Source organism: Haemaphysalis longicornis, unplaced genomic scaffold (genome assembly GCF_048455015.1).
Source record: "Haemaphysalis longicornis isolate Haplotype H1 unplaced genomic scaffold, Haemaphysalis longicornis Haplotype H1 scaffold_7, whole genome shotgun sequence".
Classification (NCBI taxonomy): domain Eukaryota; kingdom Metazoa; phylum Arthropoda; class Arachnida; order Ixodida; family Ixodidae; genus Haemaphysalis; species Haemaphysalis longicornis.
Window position 1 is genome coordinate 3669024 of NW_027526422.1, and position 17199 is coordinate 3686222.

The window sequence follows — 17199 nt, forward strand, 5'->3', positions numbered from 1 at the left end:
TGGCATTGTAGGGTTAGTTGATTAGAAGCATTAGCTGTCACATGGTAAATCACACAATTGTCGGCGAACATGTGGATTTTGCAAGACACGACGAACGCGTTTTGCAGATTTTGCAATGTAGCAAGTGCGTTAGTACAACCAGATTGGTATTAGATGATGTCGCAAGGCTACGTATTTTTTCTCGTTTTGGAAGCTGCATATGCTGCGTTCGGTAGAAAGCAAGAGGAAAGCTAGGAAACTACCCGTACTGCGTGGTGTTCTGTGCAGCGGGAGCAGAGAGATGTGGGCAGTGAGTAGCCGTCCAAAGTTGGTGAAACGATGCAGGCACCCCAAATTGTGTGAGTGCAAGGATCATCATCAGCAGCCAGCTCGGGTCCTCTGCAGGACGAAGGCCTCTCCCATTGACCACTCCTCTTCTGCGCTGTAGAGTCCACAGTTTACCCCCGAATTTCTTTATTTGATCCCTCCATCGTGTTAATTACCCTTCCCTTGGTATCCATATGTTACCCTAATTGTCCACCGGTTATGGGTTCATGTTACTATATGGCCAGCCCAAGTCCATTTCTTTTTCTTTGTGTGAACTATGATATTGTCAACTCTAGCTTGTTCTCTGAATACAAGCATTTTGTATTCAGTTGTGCAGCATGCGACAGATGTGGTTTGTCCTTGAGTGTTATTCCTGACAGTATTCGTTCTATGGCCCGTTGGGCCAACCTAAGTTGCTTCCTAGTTTATTAGTAAGGTGCCAAGTTTTGGCTCCATATGTCATAACCGGCAGTATGCACTGGTTGTAGATTTTTCTTTTGAGGTAGCTCGCTTTTCATTACTTGGGAGGGCTTGCCGAGTGCTTCCAGCCAATACCTACCGTATTTTCCGGTCTATAAGTCGCACCTTTGTATAAGTCGCACCACCCTCAAAACGTCAGTTTTTCCAAAAACAAAACATGTATAAGCCGCACCGGTGTATAGTAAGTGTGTACAAAACGCACTTGTTAATCAGGTAAACCCGTAAAGGATCAGTTCTGGACATATCCCCGGCAAGCAGTGCGAGACATGTGCATATACCGTCCAAAGTCTAGACATAACTAACTTCTCAAAAAGGGTTTATTGATACACACAGATGGCATGTACTTCCAGACGGCGTTTAGGTAAAACCATCGAAGCCTTCTTCCTCCGACTTGCTAGCAGATAATTAATTCATTTACACTATAGAGCCGTGTCTCTTTAACGTGCGCTGACATCACGCAATGCACAGGCACCTTTTTGAGCACGGACCACGTGCAGCGGCTGCGTACCAAATTAATTCCGTACATAAATTGCACCGGTAGATAATAGGCACCAACGAAAATTTCAGTAAAAAACTGCGACTTATACACAGGAAAATACGGTATTCTGCGCCGGATTTCTCTCTCGTGGTTGGGTTCAGCACTAACCATCTCTGAGGTAGTTGTATTCTTTTACTTCTTCTAGTGTTTTGTTTCCTAATCTGAAGAGGACGCTTTTGGCATGCTTATTCCTCATTACTTTAGATTTATTCATATTTATTTTTAGCCCCATGGCTGTGCTTTCTGAATGTAGTTCCTCAAGCAATTTTTGCAGGTGCTCTGCACTCTCACTTAGCAAGCCTCTGTCGTCCGCTAACCTCAAATACCTGAAGTCTATCCTTAGTCCTATGTTTTCCCAGTCAAGCTTGCTAAATGCACGTTCCAGACAGGCTGCGAATAGTTTTGGCGAGATGGTATGTCTCGGTCATACTCCCTTTTGGAACGGATATTTATCGCTTTACTTGTGGAGGCTCATCCTGCCCTTGCATCCATAGAAGTCTTATGTAGGTCTCTTCTATTCTCTGGTCTTTTAAAGCTTCTAGCACGGAACCAAGCGCTTTCTCGTAATCTACAAATGCCACGTAAAGGGGTTTAGTGCACTCTGCGGATTTTTCTATCACTTGATTGACGACATGGATGTGATCCATGGTTGAGTACCCTTTCCTAAACCCAGCCTGCTCTCTGGGTTGTTGGGAATCCAGGCTGTCGCCTATGCGGCTAACTATAACTTTGGTAAACAGCTGAGAGTAGGCTGATGGGTCTGAGGTCCTTGTGATCAGGATAATTTTGGTGTTTTTCCCGGCAATGAGCACTTATGAGTCTTCAAGCATTCCGAAAATTGCACAGCAAGCTTTTCCAGTACAACATCTCCTCTTTCCTTCGAAAGATCTATGGTCATGCTGTCGTCACCAGCAGCGTTTCCTATTTTCATGCCTTTGAGAGCCTTTGCAACTTCTTTTTTAGTTATTATTGGGACAATGCAAGTTGTGCTTGCACTCTCAGTAGCTTCCCGTGGTCTAACATTGCTGGCATACAGCCTGTTGCAGAGTACCTTAGTTACCTCTCCTCAGTTGTGTTGTTCCCCTGCTCACCTCTGAGTGCGTACATCCTGCCTTTGCCCATGGCTGGCTTTCTCTTTGTTGCTTTCAAATAGGGGGTATGTGCAAGGATTCAGTTTCAGAGGTATTTTCCGGACAAGCATTTTGTATTCAGTACGGTGTGCGACAGATGTGGTTTGCGAACAATTCTGTGGTGGTTGGTAAGATAGGTAATATTCAAGATGTCACGATATGTCGATGGTCAGTTGACGTGTTAGAGGCCAGCTGCACTGAAATTTCCCCTCGGCTAAATTTATTTTGAATGGGACGTGACTGGTAGCCACCCTGAAATGCCTTGCTCATAAATGAGAGCACCTTAGCAGCAGAACTGTAGCAGCTGAAATAGCTCCACTGCCCCTGCTGGCCAAATGCTTGGTCCCGTGGGCGTGCTTCTCCTCCGAGGGCTGCCGTGCACGCGAAGGGGTTGTGCGCAGGTTTGCCCTGGCCAGCCACAGCGGCTGCGCCCTTCGCAATTTTGGTCATGAAATCTCCCATTTTCACCGGTAGTTCTTGCTGTGCATGTTCGTATTGCAGCTGCCACGTTTTGTAGTGTCGTGCAGTCTTTTTAGGCGGATTATACGCGGACAGGGTTTTCAAGAGGTTGAAATTTTTGGGGCAGTTGGCCTCTAAGAGCGCTGCTTACAGTACCAGACAGGTTTGTACAGTTTCCCCTCGGGAAGAGGTGGGAGTGGTGGTACGTCGAGCCCGGGGGCCGCCGTGTCGTTTGCATGCAGCCATTTCAACTGGCAGCAGCTGTGTGTGCTCAGCAGGCCCAAGCAGGCGAGGGGCACAGAGCGAGCATTTATATTTATCTCCCTCCTTGTTCGACTCGAAAGGTTGTTCTGCGCCATTTCACCTTGCAGGTTTTAGGAGCGATTGCAGGGGGGGGGGGTCTCGTTCTGCCCCCCTCCCTCAGCTCACTTGCACTGCATGGCGAGGGGACCTCTTTTATTTCGTGCTGCATTAGAGGAAGCCGTCACCTTGGCCTGCCTACATAGCCCTTAGATGTGAGTGCGTTGTCAAAAAGGGCTGTTTACATTGCACATTGTTTCCTGCTCAATGTGAAATCGCCTTTGTCTCACTGTGCTCGTGGGGCACATGCCGTGCGCTTGGTATCTGTAGTAGTAGTAGCAGCAGTTATTGTCGCATTGTGACGCCGGACGGCCATTAGTCGCACTACACTGGAGAATGATGGCGAGAGGGGGCTGTATGCGATAGGTGTGTGACGCCCGTTGCACCCATCCAAGTAGATTTCAGCCTGGTCAGGCTGGGTTTTCGTTCTGCACGTCAGGAAGACGTTTTTCTTGCCGGGCGAGTTGAGAACTCTCTCGTCAACACCAGAGGTCAACTTTGGTGTGCCACTTGTGGCCCAGGGAAATGAGCAGCTCTGTGGAAAGGCGCCTTGTGTGTTGCACGCTGACCGAGTTGGGATTTCACGCCTGGTGCTCCTCTTCACCAGGTAGCCACTGGGAGATGCCAGCCTGCAGGGGCGTCAACCAGCCTTGGCTGCTCAGCAGTTGTACGAATCTATTTGCCTATGAGCATGGGAAAAAATGAAACTTGCCCAGTGGGTGTGGCATGGCATGGTGCACGCAGTCGTGGAATGCAATGGTAGCCACCTGCCAGTTTCCACTCACTTTAGTGGCCTTTTAATTGCATAAGATGCAGTGACCATGCTGCTTTGCGTTGCTTTTTTACATGGACAAATTCTCATGCTCACGAAAGGCCAGAGAGCAACTTCTGGGTAGTAGCAACACCCTCGCGTGCCAGCCTCTCTGTGTACAACCTTTGTCTTGCTCATTCTCTTGTACTCTAAATAATTATTTAGACCCTTTTTCTGCTGATCCGTTTTTGTGGGCTTTTTCCATTGCTGGGTCTCTTCTATTATCTTCTAGAGAAGTTGCTGCCTACGTGTGCGTATGAGCTGCACTATGTTCGAAATGCTAACCAACACCATCACTGAAATTAACAGCTGATGCTGAGTAAGAATGGTGGGGGAGGACCCCGCCTTTTTTTCTTCTGCGGGGTTTTCTGTTGAGTGGAGTGTAGAGGATGGCCATTAAAGGGTACCACGAGCTCAGGAATGGAGCCGCCGCTTCAATTTGCCAGTTCTGGATAGTCCTTTGTCAGTGCCGTGACCCCCCGGGGAATTAAGGTCCCTTTGGAACACGAGATGTAGCATGCAACTCCTTTGCATGCAACGGAGCATGCATGGTAGCATTCATGGAGATGTTAGGTAAGCAGTAACTTTACAACAAAGGCTGGGCCTGCGTCGGTATTGCCTTGCTTGTTCCTTCTGCCTTTCTCTCCCGTTTTGTGGTGGAAAGTAAGCGAGGCTGCATTCATGGCAAGAGGTTCCGTGTGATGCTTCAGTGCAAGTTCTACAGCGCTGGTAGTCACTCCTCCAAATCTGCCATCTGGCCTCGGCACTGTAGAACCAGGAGGGGCTTTCTTCCACGTCTGTCAGAGTGCAAGCTGGCCCTGATGGCCTGGGGGACTCGGGGGACTCGAGTGGGGGACTCGAGTTGTGCTTTTGACGGTGGGTGCGAGTGGGCTGTGCTAGAGCCACTAAATAAGCTACATAAATAAATAAACTTCATCTAGTGGCTCTAGGCTGTGCCAGGAAGGAGCACCGGCAGGCGGTGGGCTTGTCTCAAGGGCCAAATTGCAGCTTCCTACTTGTCCAACTCTTGGCAGCAAGGCAGTGCACAGGAGCAGCAGCACACAGTGAACACTTTGTTGGGCCTTGTGCTGTCCGGTTTCTCCCCTTTTTCCTCCAACCAGCCTGGCAATGGAAGTGAAGGGGCAAAAGTGGACAGAAGCCTCCTCTGGGCAGTCCGAAATTGGCTGCTTCTGGCATCCTCTAATTGAGCCAGGGGGGCGAGGGCTATGGGAGCTTGCCTCGCGGAGCGTCAGGTACTCTTTAGTTGTACACACAGCGTCAGCTGTCCGATAAGGTTGAGATTGCATGGACCTTTGAAATGTCACCTTGTGGCAGCACTCAACTTCACGGCACCCAAGACTTCTCGGAGCCCCACCAGATAACTGTACTGATGACTGTCTGGTAAGCAGTGATTCGCAGGCGCATGCATGTAAAACAGTGCTAGTCTGGCTCTTTCCCTGATTTCATGCACACGTGAACTGCAAATAGCGTCCTTGTCGGTCGCTGGAGGGCGCTGTCTTAAATGGCCTTGCAACTTTGTTTGAACGTCGAAGCAGTGTTGGTGTGGCTCTGTCGGAAGGGCCCCCGGAGAGTCCCTGAGCGGCGGGCGTGCTGTGCAGGGTGGGGCGTCAGCGGTGGGTGTTGGCGCTCCTTGCTCCTCCGGCGGTGCTGGGGCTGAGGCCGGCGAGCGGCGGCGGAGCAGCGTGGTGGCGGGGGAAGGCCCCGAGCGTCCAGCCGGGGGCGAGATCCGGGTGGGGCCCGGGCACCAGGCGCGGCTGCCCGAGCTGCGGCCCGACCCGCCGCCCCCGGCCGGCATGCCCCGGGAGGAGCTGCGCTGGACGCCCGGGGTGCCCGACTGCGACCTCATGATGTACCTGCGGGCGGCACGCAGCATGGCGGCCTTTGCGGGCATGTGCGACGGGGGCTCGGCCGAGGACGGCTGCCTGGCGGCCTCCCGCGACGACACCACCATCAACGCCCTGGACCTGCTGCACGACAGCCAGTACGACACGGGCCGCGCCCTGCAGGCCCTGGTCAAGAACCCCGTGCCCCGGGGGCTCGACAAGAAGTGGACCGACGAGGACCAGAAACGCTTTGTCAAGGGCCTGCGCCAGTACGGGAAAAACTTCTTCAAGATTCGCAAGGAGCTCCTCGCCCACAAGGAGACGGTGAGCTCCCGGTGCGCTCACTGCCAGTGAGGGGGGAGAATGTTGCCCTGTGTGTCTCTTTGCCCCTGCCAGGCTGACTTGGTGGAGTTCTACTACCTGTGGAAGAAGACCCCAGGCGCGGCGACTTCCCGGCCTCACCGGAGACACCGCCGGCAGAACGTGCTTCGGCGAAGCAGACCATCATCCCGACTAACCAAAGTGGCGCAGAATGAATTCGGTATGCTCGCCCAGGCCAGCCCCTTTGCGTAGAACAGGGTCTTTGTGTAGTGTGCGCTTCTCGGGAGGGTGTACGGGTTGATGCACTGGGCGCACGTGGCCCCAAGGGGGCGAGGGAGAGCTGGTGCTTTGACTGTGTGTCCCGCTGTTGCAGCTGATGCGAGTTCGGCAAGCGAAGAGGAGGAGTCTGCTGATGATTCTGATTCCCGGGAAGTGCCAGCCTACATGTGCCACAGCTGCCTTGCTACGAGTGAGTGCTTGGGAAGTCTCGTTGTAAGGGAATTGCAGGTTGATTTCGCAATGCTGCAACGGGGCCAATGCTCGTGTGTTGAGCGAGAGGAGCCAAGCGTGGGCTGCCTGTAAGCGTTGTCATGTTGCGTCGGCAGCGGTTGTTGTCATTCTCGGGCCTGCTCGCGGCTGTTGTCGTGCCCCATCGTGGGCGTGTGCTGTGCAGGCTCCAAGGAGTGGTTCCAGACGGGCAAGGAAGGCTCGGTGCTGTGCTGGGACTGCTGCCAGCAGAAGAGAGGCACCGACGCCGTGCGGCCCCTGGCGGCGGGCGAGGGCGAGGGCGGCCCCCCGCAGTTCCTCTTCAAGCCCGTCGAGGGGGCCGGGGGGGAGGTGCTCAACGGCAAGCACGTCATGCGCACGCGCCGCAACAAGGAGGTGCGTTGCCCCGCTCTCCATTTCGCCGTGATGCGATGATGACGACGCTTGGAGACAGGAACAGGGGGTGGTAGTTTAATAATAGGGGGACCAAAGAATCGGCTGCGAGTTTGTGGTGGTAGTTTTATGCCACCATAGTTAGTTTTCCGGGTTTACATAAGGCCATTGTAAGTTTGATTCTTCTCTTTCATTTATTCCCACAATTAAATGAATAGAAAAGAATATCCTTAGGGAATGTAGTGGAGTCAGACATCGTAAAGTAGAAATGGTTACATGCCATACCTCTTGTGACCTGGATTTGTGTGTGTTGCAGGAATCGTAATTGAACTACGTATTACTCTGCAATGGCCTCCATGGCATTTCTGCTACTATGTTCAATATATTCAAAATATTGCTGCTAACATGAATGCCATGAGACAGCAGCAAAGGGAGCTTTCTTGTGCGTTTCTGTTTTAGTCGGTTAAATACGCCTTGTGACGTGCTTACGTGGGAAAGCTTCTTCACCGGGTTGCAGCATCATTGATCGTCCACATCCGCTGGCCCTTTTAAGGCTACGCGTACCTTGCGAGTTCACCAGCTGTGCTCCTCTGGTTGCACATGCACTCCCACTGGAATTGTGTGTTGCTTCCTTGCTTGTGCTTCTAGCCGTTCTTGGACCAATCTTGGTTGCATTTGTGCCATGGCCAGAACCACACAAAAGGCAGGAGCAAACACGGCAGCAATAGCGGGGGCGACGGAGCAAGCCCGGAGAACCTGGACGGAGCCCTGACTGCCAACAACCGCACCCCTGGAGGGCGCAAGTCGCCTGCGACCAGCGCAGCTGAGAAGGACAAGAAAAAGGTGGGCCTGGTGAGCGTGTTTTTTTTTTTTTTTGGTGGGCTGGACATTTGCCTATAGGTGTCTCCTCGACTCCGACATGCTCCGACGCGCACCTGATTTTCGCTTCTAAAACAAAACGTCTACAAATTTTGTGCTGAGACCAGGCTGGTCATGGGCGCTGAAGTAGGGCAGCTGTCTGTCACTTGCATCACGCATGTGGTCCGTCTCCTGAGAAATGAAAAGGTTTAAGAAAAAGACTCGGTCGGGACAGCAGTTTTTCCGGCCCGCAGGAAAGGTCTGGAGTGCTACCCTTGCCGTGTGAGTTTCACTGCCTTTGACTAGCAGAAAGGTATCGGAACCTTTTAAAGGTACCACATCCACAGAAACAGCGTTTCAGCCAATGGCGTGCGGCCTTGGTTCCGGTCATCGTGAACTGTGGGTTTGCACTGGGTTCTGTGCTGCAGCTGTTCTCTTGCTGTGCTTTGGCCCTCGCCTGAATGTGGAACGCCAGCAGGCTGCCATTTGGCACTCTCGGGCACGAAATAGTTCCTGGCGTCGAGCAGACACGGTAACAGAAAGGAGTGGTCCAGCTTGTAATGGGCGTAGCCTCCTGGAGCAGTGGCCACGGCAGATGGGAGCGGAGGCTCCTCGTCCACACGCCGGGGAGCGAGAAGCTCTCCCTGCGCCACTGGTATAGATGGGGCCCAAGGCTTCGGTTTCCTTTTCCCCCGGGGCTGGGCCTCTTGCCCCATTGCACCCGGCTCCAAGAAGCGCAGTATGAGGATGAGTGTAGCGAGCCTGTTTATCCTCTCTGGTCTGGTCTCAAGTGGCATTTGCCGTCACACCGCTGCTTGCAGCACAACCTCTGCTGCTCTTTTTTATAGCTTTGTCTAATTCGGGCTAGTAAGGAAACTGTAAAAGCATGTTGATGTGACTGCTGGCATCTTTTTACCTCGGCCGGCCTTGTTGCTGCTTGGCGGCGCTTGGGAAGCAGTAGGTAAGAGACCTAAACCGAAAAAGTGGCTGCAGCTCACACTGGTGGTGCAAGGCTGGAGAAACAGCCGAGCTGGTGGGCCCTCTTCCTGTGTCGGAGACCCGGCTGTTGTGCCTCTCATGGACTTCCGAACTTGCCGCTGAAAGTTCTGCATGACTGGCAAGCCCGGATTGTTTTGTCTGCAGCCTTCCACATCTCTCAAAGTGGGCCGCGTCCAACTGGCTTCACGAACTCGGCGTCTGTAGTGCGAGCTGTTCTGTGCTTCCCACTGCAGGCACAAATGCACGTGAGGTGGCGAGGAAAAGAGCCCGTGAGAGGCCACAAGCAATGGGCAAAGTGTTCTCGAAGGTTGAGGGGTGCCGGCACGCACGATGAGGTCCTAGCTAGGCAGGACTCGCATCCGCCTACACAGCTTGGCGAAGGTCGCGCCTCGCGCTGGAGGACTGATTTTTGTGAATGCCAGCGGACTAGCCTCAAGCGTAGACAGCTCTGCTATTAACCCTTTGAGGGTCGAATTATTTCGCCATATGCGTCCCCCCAGGGTCGATTTTTTTTTATTGCTGATTTAAATTCTACGGACAAATCTATATCGAGAAAAAATAATCAAAATTTTTTTGGGTGGCTGTAAAGTGACAAAAAAATCGCTTGTGTTGTTACATACATGCGGTTTGTTATGACGTTACACAAGAAAAATTCTAAATAAAAACGGGAGAGTAACAGGCCGGCACCTTTTGAGTGAATCAAAATCAGATAGACATCAGTTTCGCGGGCGCAAAAAGCGGGAAGCGCCCGGAGGCCAATAACGAAACCAGCCGCTGCGCGCCCGCCGGCGCGGCGTGCGGCCGGATGCGGGAGCGATAGACGGCGCACCGCTCATAAAATACAAAAAAAAAAAAACGAGGAAAGAGCCTCATCAGTTTCGCAGGCGACCTTGGTCTGTGGCAGGCGCAAGAAGCGAGAGGCGCCCGGGTACTCTGTGGGCGATACCCAGCGCGCCCCCTCGTTTTAAAGATACAAGCGATGCCGTACATGTACGTCATTGGCCATTTTGAAAGTGTTTGCCAATGTCGTACATGTATGGCCGTGACCTTCAAAGGGTTAAAGAGGCAGAAAACTGATTTTTTTTAGTATATATTCTCTATCCCAAATGAAAGGGCATCACTTAAGGGGAGACACTGGTCTTAAAACAGCCTCTTTTAATTTTCTAGTGAACTTTGTAAAACTTGTCAGTCTTGCTGCTTTTCTCCCACTGATTTCAGATATGCCATTATTTTCTCAGTTCGTCAATTAGTTCCCGAGATAATTAGCACTAATTAGCCATTTTTAGTCAAGCAATAGACAAAACAGTGTTGGTCATAAAACTGTAATCTTTATATTTTCCAATACTATGAACCCTGGTGAGTGCAATAATCGAAGCAGTTTTTTGATGCATCGCTTGGAACTAATTTTACAGCTCGTTAAACTTTGGTAGCACCAGTGGCAAGGAGCCATTTTGAGTGCCCATTTCAAACACCAAAGTTTAACGAGCTCTAAAATTAGTTCCAAGCGATGCATCAAAAAACTGCTTCGATTATTGCACTCACCAGGGTTCATGGTATTGGAAAATATAAAGATTACAGTTTTATGACCAATACTGTTTTGTCTATTGCTTGACTAAAAATGGCTAATTAGTGCTAATTATCTTGGGAACTAATTGACGAACTGAGAAAATAATGACATATCTGAAATCAGTGGGAGAAAAGCAGCAAGACTGACAAGTTTCACAAAGGTTGCTTGAAAATTAAAAGAAATTGTTTTAAGACCAGTGTCCCCCCTTAAAGCACCTTGTCGAGAAATGGTTTTGCTGATAACGCCCTAGAACTTTTTAAATCGAAATTTTTAGATCTACGAGCTGTATGTGTCCCTCTCAAAAATAATGCTGGCAACCATGACATAGAGTAGCTCGGCAACATACTTTTGTCTATGCGAAATGAAAAACGATTTTTAAAAAGTTGTTCCCAGCTAAAAAAGTTTGAATCGCAGGCTTTCCTGTTCCTTTATGTTTTTTTTTAATGCAACGGTCTATTTTGCACAAATGCGCCATCTGTTGGGATAGACGATAGGTAGAATCTGGCTTCACGTTGTGGAGGTGGGAAGTTCGATTCTCCCCGGGTGCGACGTTTTTTCTTTTTTTTTTTTTTAAGCTGAGGTTGGCGTATTTGAAAACTGAAATAAATTATTTTGCCAGAACAAACGCCCCTGACTCAGGCAGAATTGTCAGAGCTCCTTTACTGGGTCTGTTTACTGAACGCTGCCGTTGATTCTGGGCATGGAGGCTCAGTTAGCCACACTGAGAGCAACCCGGCAACAGCGGACGGCGTGTGTTTAAAATTTTCAAAATAATGTTTAGAAATACATATACAATTTAGCGTTGTTTCAATACTTGTGTTGAAAGGTTTTCAATACGTAAATAAACGTTTCAGCAGTTACAGTAGCTGCCAGGTTTGCAGGTCACGTGACAGGGACACACGTTGTTGTGTGAAGTTTTGACACTACGAACCGCCACCCTTCCGATTTCAGGAAGTTTGCTGCCAAATAAAATTTTTTTTCGCCAATTTGTTTAGAAATTGCTTGGAGTTACCGGGCTATATAAAACGCTGGCTTTCATATGAGCTAGAGAACATATACGCGACAAAAATCGGTTGTCCGTCCCTTTAGATGTCACCAAGGAGGTATTTTTCCCTCCCCCCTGCCTTGTTTCTGAATATTGCATTTGGTCTGATATGGTGCCACAGTAGCTCCTGTTTCGAACTTGCCTTCGATGTAATTGCGTTGCACTGTGGTGGGCCCTGTGGTGTGGTGGGCCCTGTGGTGGGCCCTCGTTGAAGGGTTCTAGCTGGTTTAGAAACTAGCGGGCGCGCCCTTTGCCGCCCAGCAGAAGACCAATCCCGAGACCCCCACCAAGGGCAAGAAGCGAGGCCGGGAGGACAGTGCTGCCCCTGCAGGCAACACCCACCCGGGTGCCGCGGCCACCCCAAGCTCCTCCCCGGTGGAGGAGTGCGGGGACGGGAATGGCGGGAGGTCACCGCCGGCCACCGAGGACGACGACACGAGTGCAGCCAAGCGGAAAAGGGGCGACGCAGCCGAGAGCCCTGCCGACTCGCCGGGGGGAGGAGCCGAGGGCCGGTCCAGCCGGAGCAGCAGCTGCGGCGGCGGCGCTGCTGCCTCCAACGAAGGTGGGACGTTGGGCGTGGGTGGTCCAACCTCCCGGTGGCAGCAGGGGTGGTGGTGCATGCACACCACAGAGTTTCATACTAATATGCACTACAGGGAAATCTGGCGCCACTGTCTAGGGGAGCCGCGCTCCAGCGAGCGTGCCGTCATGTACCGGGCAGGCACGTTCCACTTGTCCCTGGCGAAACGAACAGGCTGCCTCTGGCTGCAAAAATGCAACAATATTACTGCAGATGGTTAATCGAATTTGTTTTGTTATTATAACATTAAACCTCCAGAAAGATGTATTTGTCATGGAATATTAGAAGCTTCATGCAAGATGAGCAGAAAAAAAAACAATGTTACCAGTTTTTATTGATTTTGGCTTCAAGATGAAATAGAAGCCAAGGAGTCGAGGAACGTTGCTACCTGCAGTGGCAGCCCGCGAACGCAGCGCCAGATTTCCCTCCAGTATATATTAGTATGAAACTCTATGGTGCACACCACTTGTGCCCACCGCCTGCGCGTAGCACGGTTTGACCAGTCGCGTAGTCGACCAACTATGGCACTCTGCGGATCCCACAAAGTGCCAAGTACCTTTTTATTTATTCCAAGTACCCCAGAGGCCCTTGCACAGGGTGGTGAAACACCATAAGGAATCATTAATACGGTGGGGAAAAAAGGCACGAAAAGAACAATGAGTCGGAAAATGTGGGCAAAATCTAATTTGCACAAATTACAAGGGGGTAGTAATTTCTCCCATAGCTGACTTCTGTCTTCTGTCTTCAATATACAGTGCAGACCGCTTATAACGTATGTCGCAGGAGCCGGAAAAATCCGCACTGTATGCGGTACCGCACTATAACCAAAACATGCGCAAATCCTACCACATAGCAACCTACCTCTCAGGTCATCCTATATTAATCATCACCCAGACGCACAGCACTGAAAAACAAAGGGACGGTTTTTATTTTGTTTTCCTTTTTTTTTTTCTACACCAGCCGCTGCTGCAGGGTCTATTTCAAGTGCGGTCCTACAAATGGTGAGCACAGGTTTAACTTCCGTTATGAGTGTGTTTTGAAGGACGATGGCTGCGTTAGAAGCTTCATGCTTGCATTTGAACATTTGAACAAAGCATCATGAACAGACTCTGCGGGACAGTGGGATAAGAACGCCAGCGGGATTTTTTTTTTTACCCCATTTCGTGTTCACGATGCCGAAGGCAGCTGCTTATCAGCGCAACGTACTGGTGGTGGAAATCTTCGGCGTCGCGAGACTCGCTTGTTTGGAAAGGGAAAGAGCAGTGGCTTATCAATAAGCATAATGTTCTAAAGCGTGAGTCGCATGGAGCGATTTCTTCTCGCAGAAACGTGCAGTGCACGCCGCAGGCGCGTCGACGCCGGTGCGGATACAACTGGCGCGGAGTGTGCGGCGTGGTAAGAGGTGCCAACATGGTGTCGGAACTGGCCGTGAAGTAGTGCAGGCAGCTCCAGCGACCACTTCTAACTGCTCGCTGAAATGCCGCTCGAGGCGCAAGCGAAGATGCTCACGTAAGAAAAGAGCTGATAATCTAGGCGAAAAGAGGAATATAAACTGCCATCCACGTTGCTTGTGAAAGCGCCCATCAAGAAATACCGCAGTGGTAAGCCTAAACATCTCTGGCGCGGCTAGCCAGCTGCTCGGATCGCTTCGAATCTCCTGCCATTAGGTGCGTGTCTCCCCATTGGTGCAAGGCGTCGGGCTCCTCCCACAAACACGCGAAGAAGCTCCCGCGAGCGTGGAATCATCAGCACGGGTGTGAAAAAACCGCACGCGGAACGCCGACGTGCACGAATCGCGTGCAAAAACGGGCAACGCGGTTCATGCTCAATGGGAACAACTTGCCGCACACGGACGGTGATGGGGGTCACCATCTTCCGCGGTGCGTCAAGCAAGGACAGTTTTGGTTATCACGTATGCGCAAACCAACGGGTGCCTATTTTTTTCTTGTGTGTCGAAGTTAGAGGAGAGCAAGGGGTGTGCGCTGCGTGAGATGGCCGATTTCATCCTTCCTTCCTTTTCCTACCCTAAACTGATGCCCCAGCTGCGCCGGTCGATCAGCAGACCCACCAGAAAACCGCACTATAAACGGTATTGTGCTTTTTTAAGTGCGAATGCACTTTATAAGCGACCCCAAACCATCCACCGCCGGCGGCGGCGGCGGCGTCCGCAGTGCTCCTCTATATTTAAAAAAGAAACAGCATCCGGCGCCAGGTTTCGATCCGAGGACTTTGCGGCCGCAGCGCGACGCTCTACCGACCAAGCCACGGACGCGACGCTGGTATCAGTGTTTGTGACGCGCCTTATATCTTTAACGCATTCAAACTACGTCGTCAGCGGCGTGCGTTGGCGACTCAGCGGCGTTATAGCGGCTTGATAACTGCGTGGTGTACACGTGATACTACAAACCCGACGGAAGAGATGGAAGAGAAGGCGGCGAGGCGGTGGGCTGCGGGGGCCGAGCACAAGCGCCGCAAGTGGGCCGACAACCGTGCATTGGCACTTTCACATTCTCCCCCTCGGGGAAATGAGGGGGAATTTTTTATTTTACTTTTATTTCTTTTCTTTTTTATTTCTTTTATTTCTTTATGTATTTCGATGAAAATTGGCACAGCAACTGAAAATGATTTTGTGATAATACCATAAAAATTTCAAAGTAATATTTTTAAAACTTTTTTATTTATTAATTTTTCTTCCTGTTCCGCTTGTACCGAGCTTTAGTGGCTTATAAAACATGATAGAGAACTTGTTCGAAGTGCTTTGCATTCCCAAATGAATGGCCAAGGTCGTGACAGTCTTAGAATTTTTTTTTGCAACCCAATTTTTTTAGTTTTCATTTTTTTAGAGGTTAATGTACAACAGGCATGTCGACTGTGAACGTCTAATTGAATAAAAAAAATTACAAAATACAAATCTGGAAAACGAAGAGTGTCACGACCTCAACTGTTCATCAAGGAATGTAGTGCAAAAAACGCAATCAAAATAGACCCAGCAATCACAAAGAAATCCCTGGTACAAGCGACAGAGGTGGCAAAAAAAAAAAAAAAAAAACATGAAAAAAACGGCTTCCGAAGTTGCAACATAGGTTTCAATTATTAAAAGTCGTCAGGGTTGTAGCTTTTCGTGTCCTTTTGAACACGGGGCTTTTAAAAGGCCTTGCGTTGAAATTGGAGTGCCTTTTACAGCCTTTCTCTTTCCACAAAACATTTTCACCTCCTTCGTGAACAGTACATAGCCCAGTTTGCAGACCAAATGGAGGGGGAGATAGTTTTCAATGGGCTTTCAATGCAAAGTAGGTTAGCTGGTTGGCTGTATCGCACTGGACAACTTCCCTTTACAGTGTTGTCACCATAGCAACAAGTGAAGCACTCTTTTCTTTTTACTTAAATTTGAAAATCACTCTCGACTTCTTTTATGTTTTATAATCGTGCCTGGCGCAGCAACTTAGTACTCATATGTGCAGGTGTTCATTGCCAAAAGTTTGCATACCACAAGGATGCAAATGAGCTACTTTGAAGCTTGGTATAATATTCTGCATAACTCCAACTTCAATGCAAGAGCATTTTTTTACTACTTTTGACATTCAAGGCACCCAATATTTCTCGCAGCACAGCCAGTATGCCCTAACACATAGATGTATGCATCGGTATCAATAATTTCCCTAAAAAATTCACTGTTAAATGCTGCGACAGTAACGTACATTTTTAACGCAGAGAACATATTTTTATTCCTATATTACTAACTCAAACCTGTTTGCATGATTATTACAAGTGCACGGGAAACGTTGCGCAAGAATCGCGATATGGTTCGCTCACATCGCAGCGCACGCTTACCGCGACGTATCGTACTTTAATTATCCCAGATATGGCTGGTCAGGTCACTTTTAAGATTAAATCTAATGCGCAGGCACAAACTACCGCTACTGGCGTTCAATCGTAACCGGTTGCGAAGTCATGTCAGGGTTCGCACAGGTCCTTGAAAACCCTTGAATTTAGAAGTGTCAATTTCATGGCCTGGAAAGTCCTGGAATTTTTAAATGGTCCTTGAAAACCCTTGATTTTTCCTGAGAAAATCAATGGCCCTGTCTTTTTACAAGAATTTAAAGTGTTTGTCATGGATTTTAGATGTTAACGAATAACAATCAAGTTTCAGTGAAATTACAAGTTTGGTGGATTTTCATTATTACAAGGCAACATTGGGAGCAGGCACTTGTCAATCCAATCCATATCACGACACAATCCAGTGAAAGCCAGCTTCTGTTCTCTATCTTGCATCTTCCGTCTAGTCTGTGGACGCTTGCTCATTGCATGTTTGCTGTGCCTCATACGCTCCATCTACGTTTGCTTTTACGTGCAAATGGTGGACGTGTACATAGTTCATCCTGCCTTGCAGCAACACTTGCTCGATTTAATTTCAGCTGATACTCTTGCTGACAAAGCAGGAGATGCAGGCAATATTAACGAAGTTTAGAAATCAAACAGCCTCAGCAAAACACAAAGAAAAAAGAAAAACCTCTAAATGCCAGCCATGAAATAAAAAAATAAAGCTATATGTGAACCCGTTAGCAATATATATAGCAAAATATATATAGCAAAATATATGAACCCGTTAGCACCTATCGAAATGTGCACGAATGTGCTTAGGTATTGTGCAATAAAAAACTTGTGCGTTGTGTTGGAAAAGTTATAAATAATCCCAGCTAAAACATTAGATGGGGACCTTGAAACTGTGTTTTCTGGCCCTTGAAAGTCCTTGAAAACCCTTGAATTTTTGCTTTTGAAGCCTGTACGAACCCTGCATGTGATGCTCCAGTGCGCAGCGGCTATGCCGTGCGCGCCGCAGCGTTTGACGCATCGACCATTTCTTTCCCAAGGCTGGCGAGCCCACGGTCAAACATAGCAATAAATAAGCGTGTAAACATCGCAACTCCGACTAAAAGTTCACTTCGCGAACGACTATCGCAAGTGCGGACATCATGTGTCACTTTTCGGGGTCTGGCGACGGTAGAGTCAAATGCACCGCAA

At 49.5% G+C, this 17199-nt stretch overlaps 1 protein-coding gene across 10 annotated transcripts in view; it reads left to right on the top strand.

Annotated features, from left to right (window-relative positions):
- Positions 1-17199, top strand: part of Gug (arginine-glutamic acid dipeptide repeats grunge) — a 69757-nt gene that overhangs the window by 5852 nt on the left and 46706 nt on the right. For 5 of the 10 annotated variants that reach the window (XM_077675705.1, XM_077675714.1, XM_077675712.1 and 2 more), the window contains exons 2-7: positions 5704-6252; positions 6325-6469; positions 6623-6718; positions 6923-7131; positions 7777-7980; positions 11859-12159. In XM_077675705.1, coding sequence (XP_077531831.1) covers positions 5899-6252; positions 6325-6469; positions 6623-6718; positions 6923-7131; positions 7777-7980; positions 11859-12159 — 1309 coding nt within the window. In that variant the 5' untranslated portion in view covers positions 5704-5898. The remainder of the gene's footprint in view (positions 1-5703; positions 6253-6324; positions 6470-6622; positions 6719-6922; positions 7132-7776; positions 7981-11858; positions 12160-17199) is intronic. The other 5 variants (XM_077675709.1, XM_077675713.1, XM_077675707.1 and 2 more) reach the window with 4 other exon arrangements.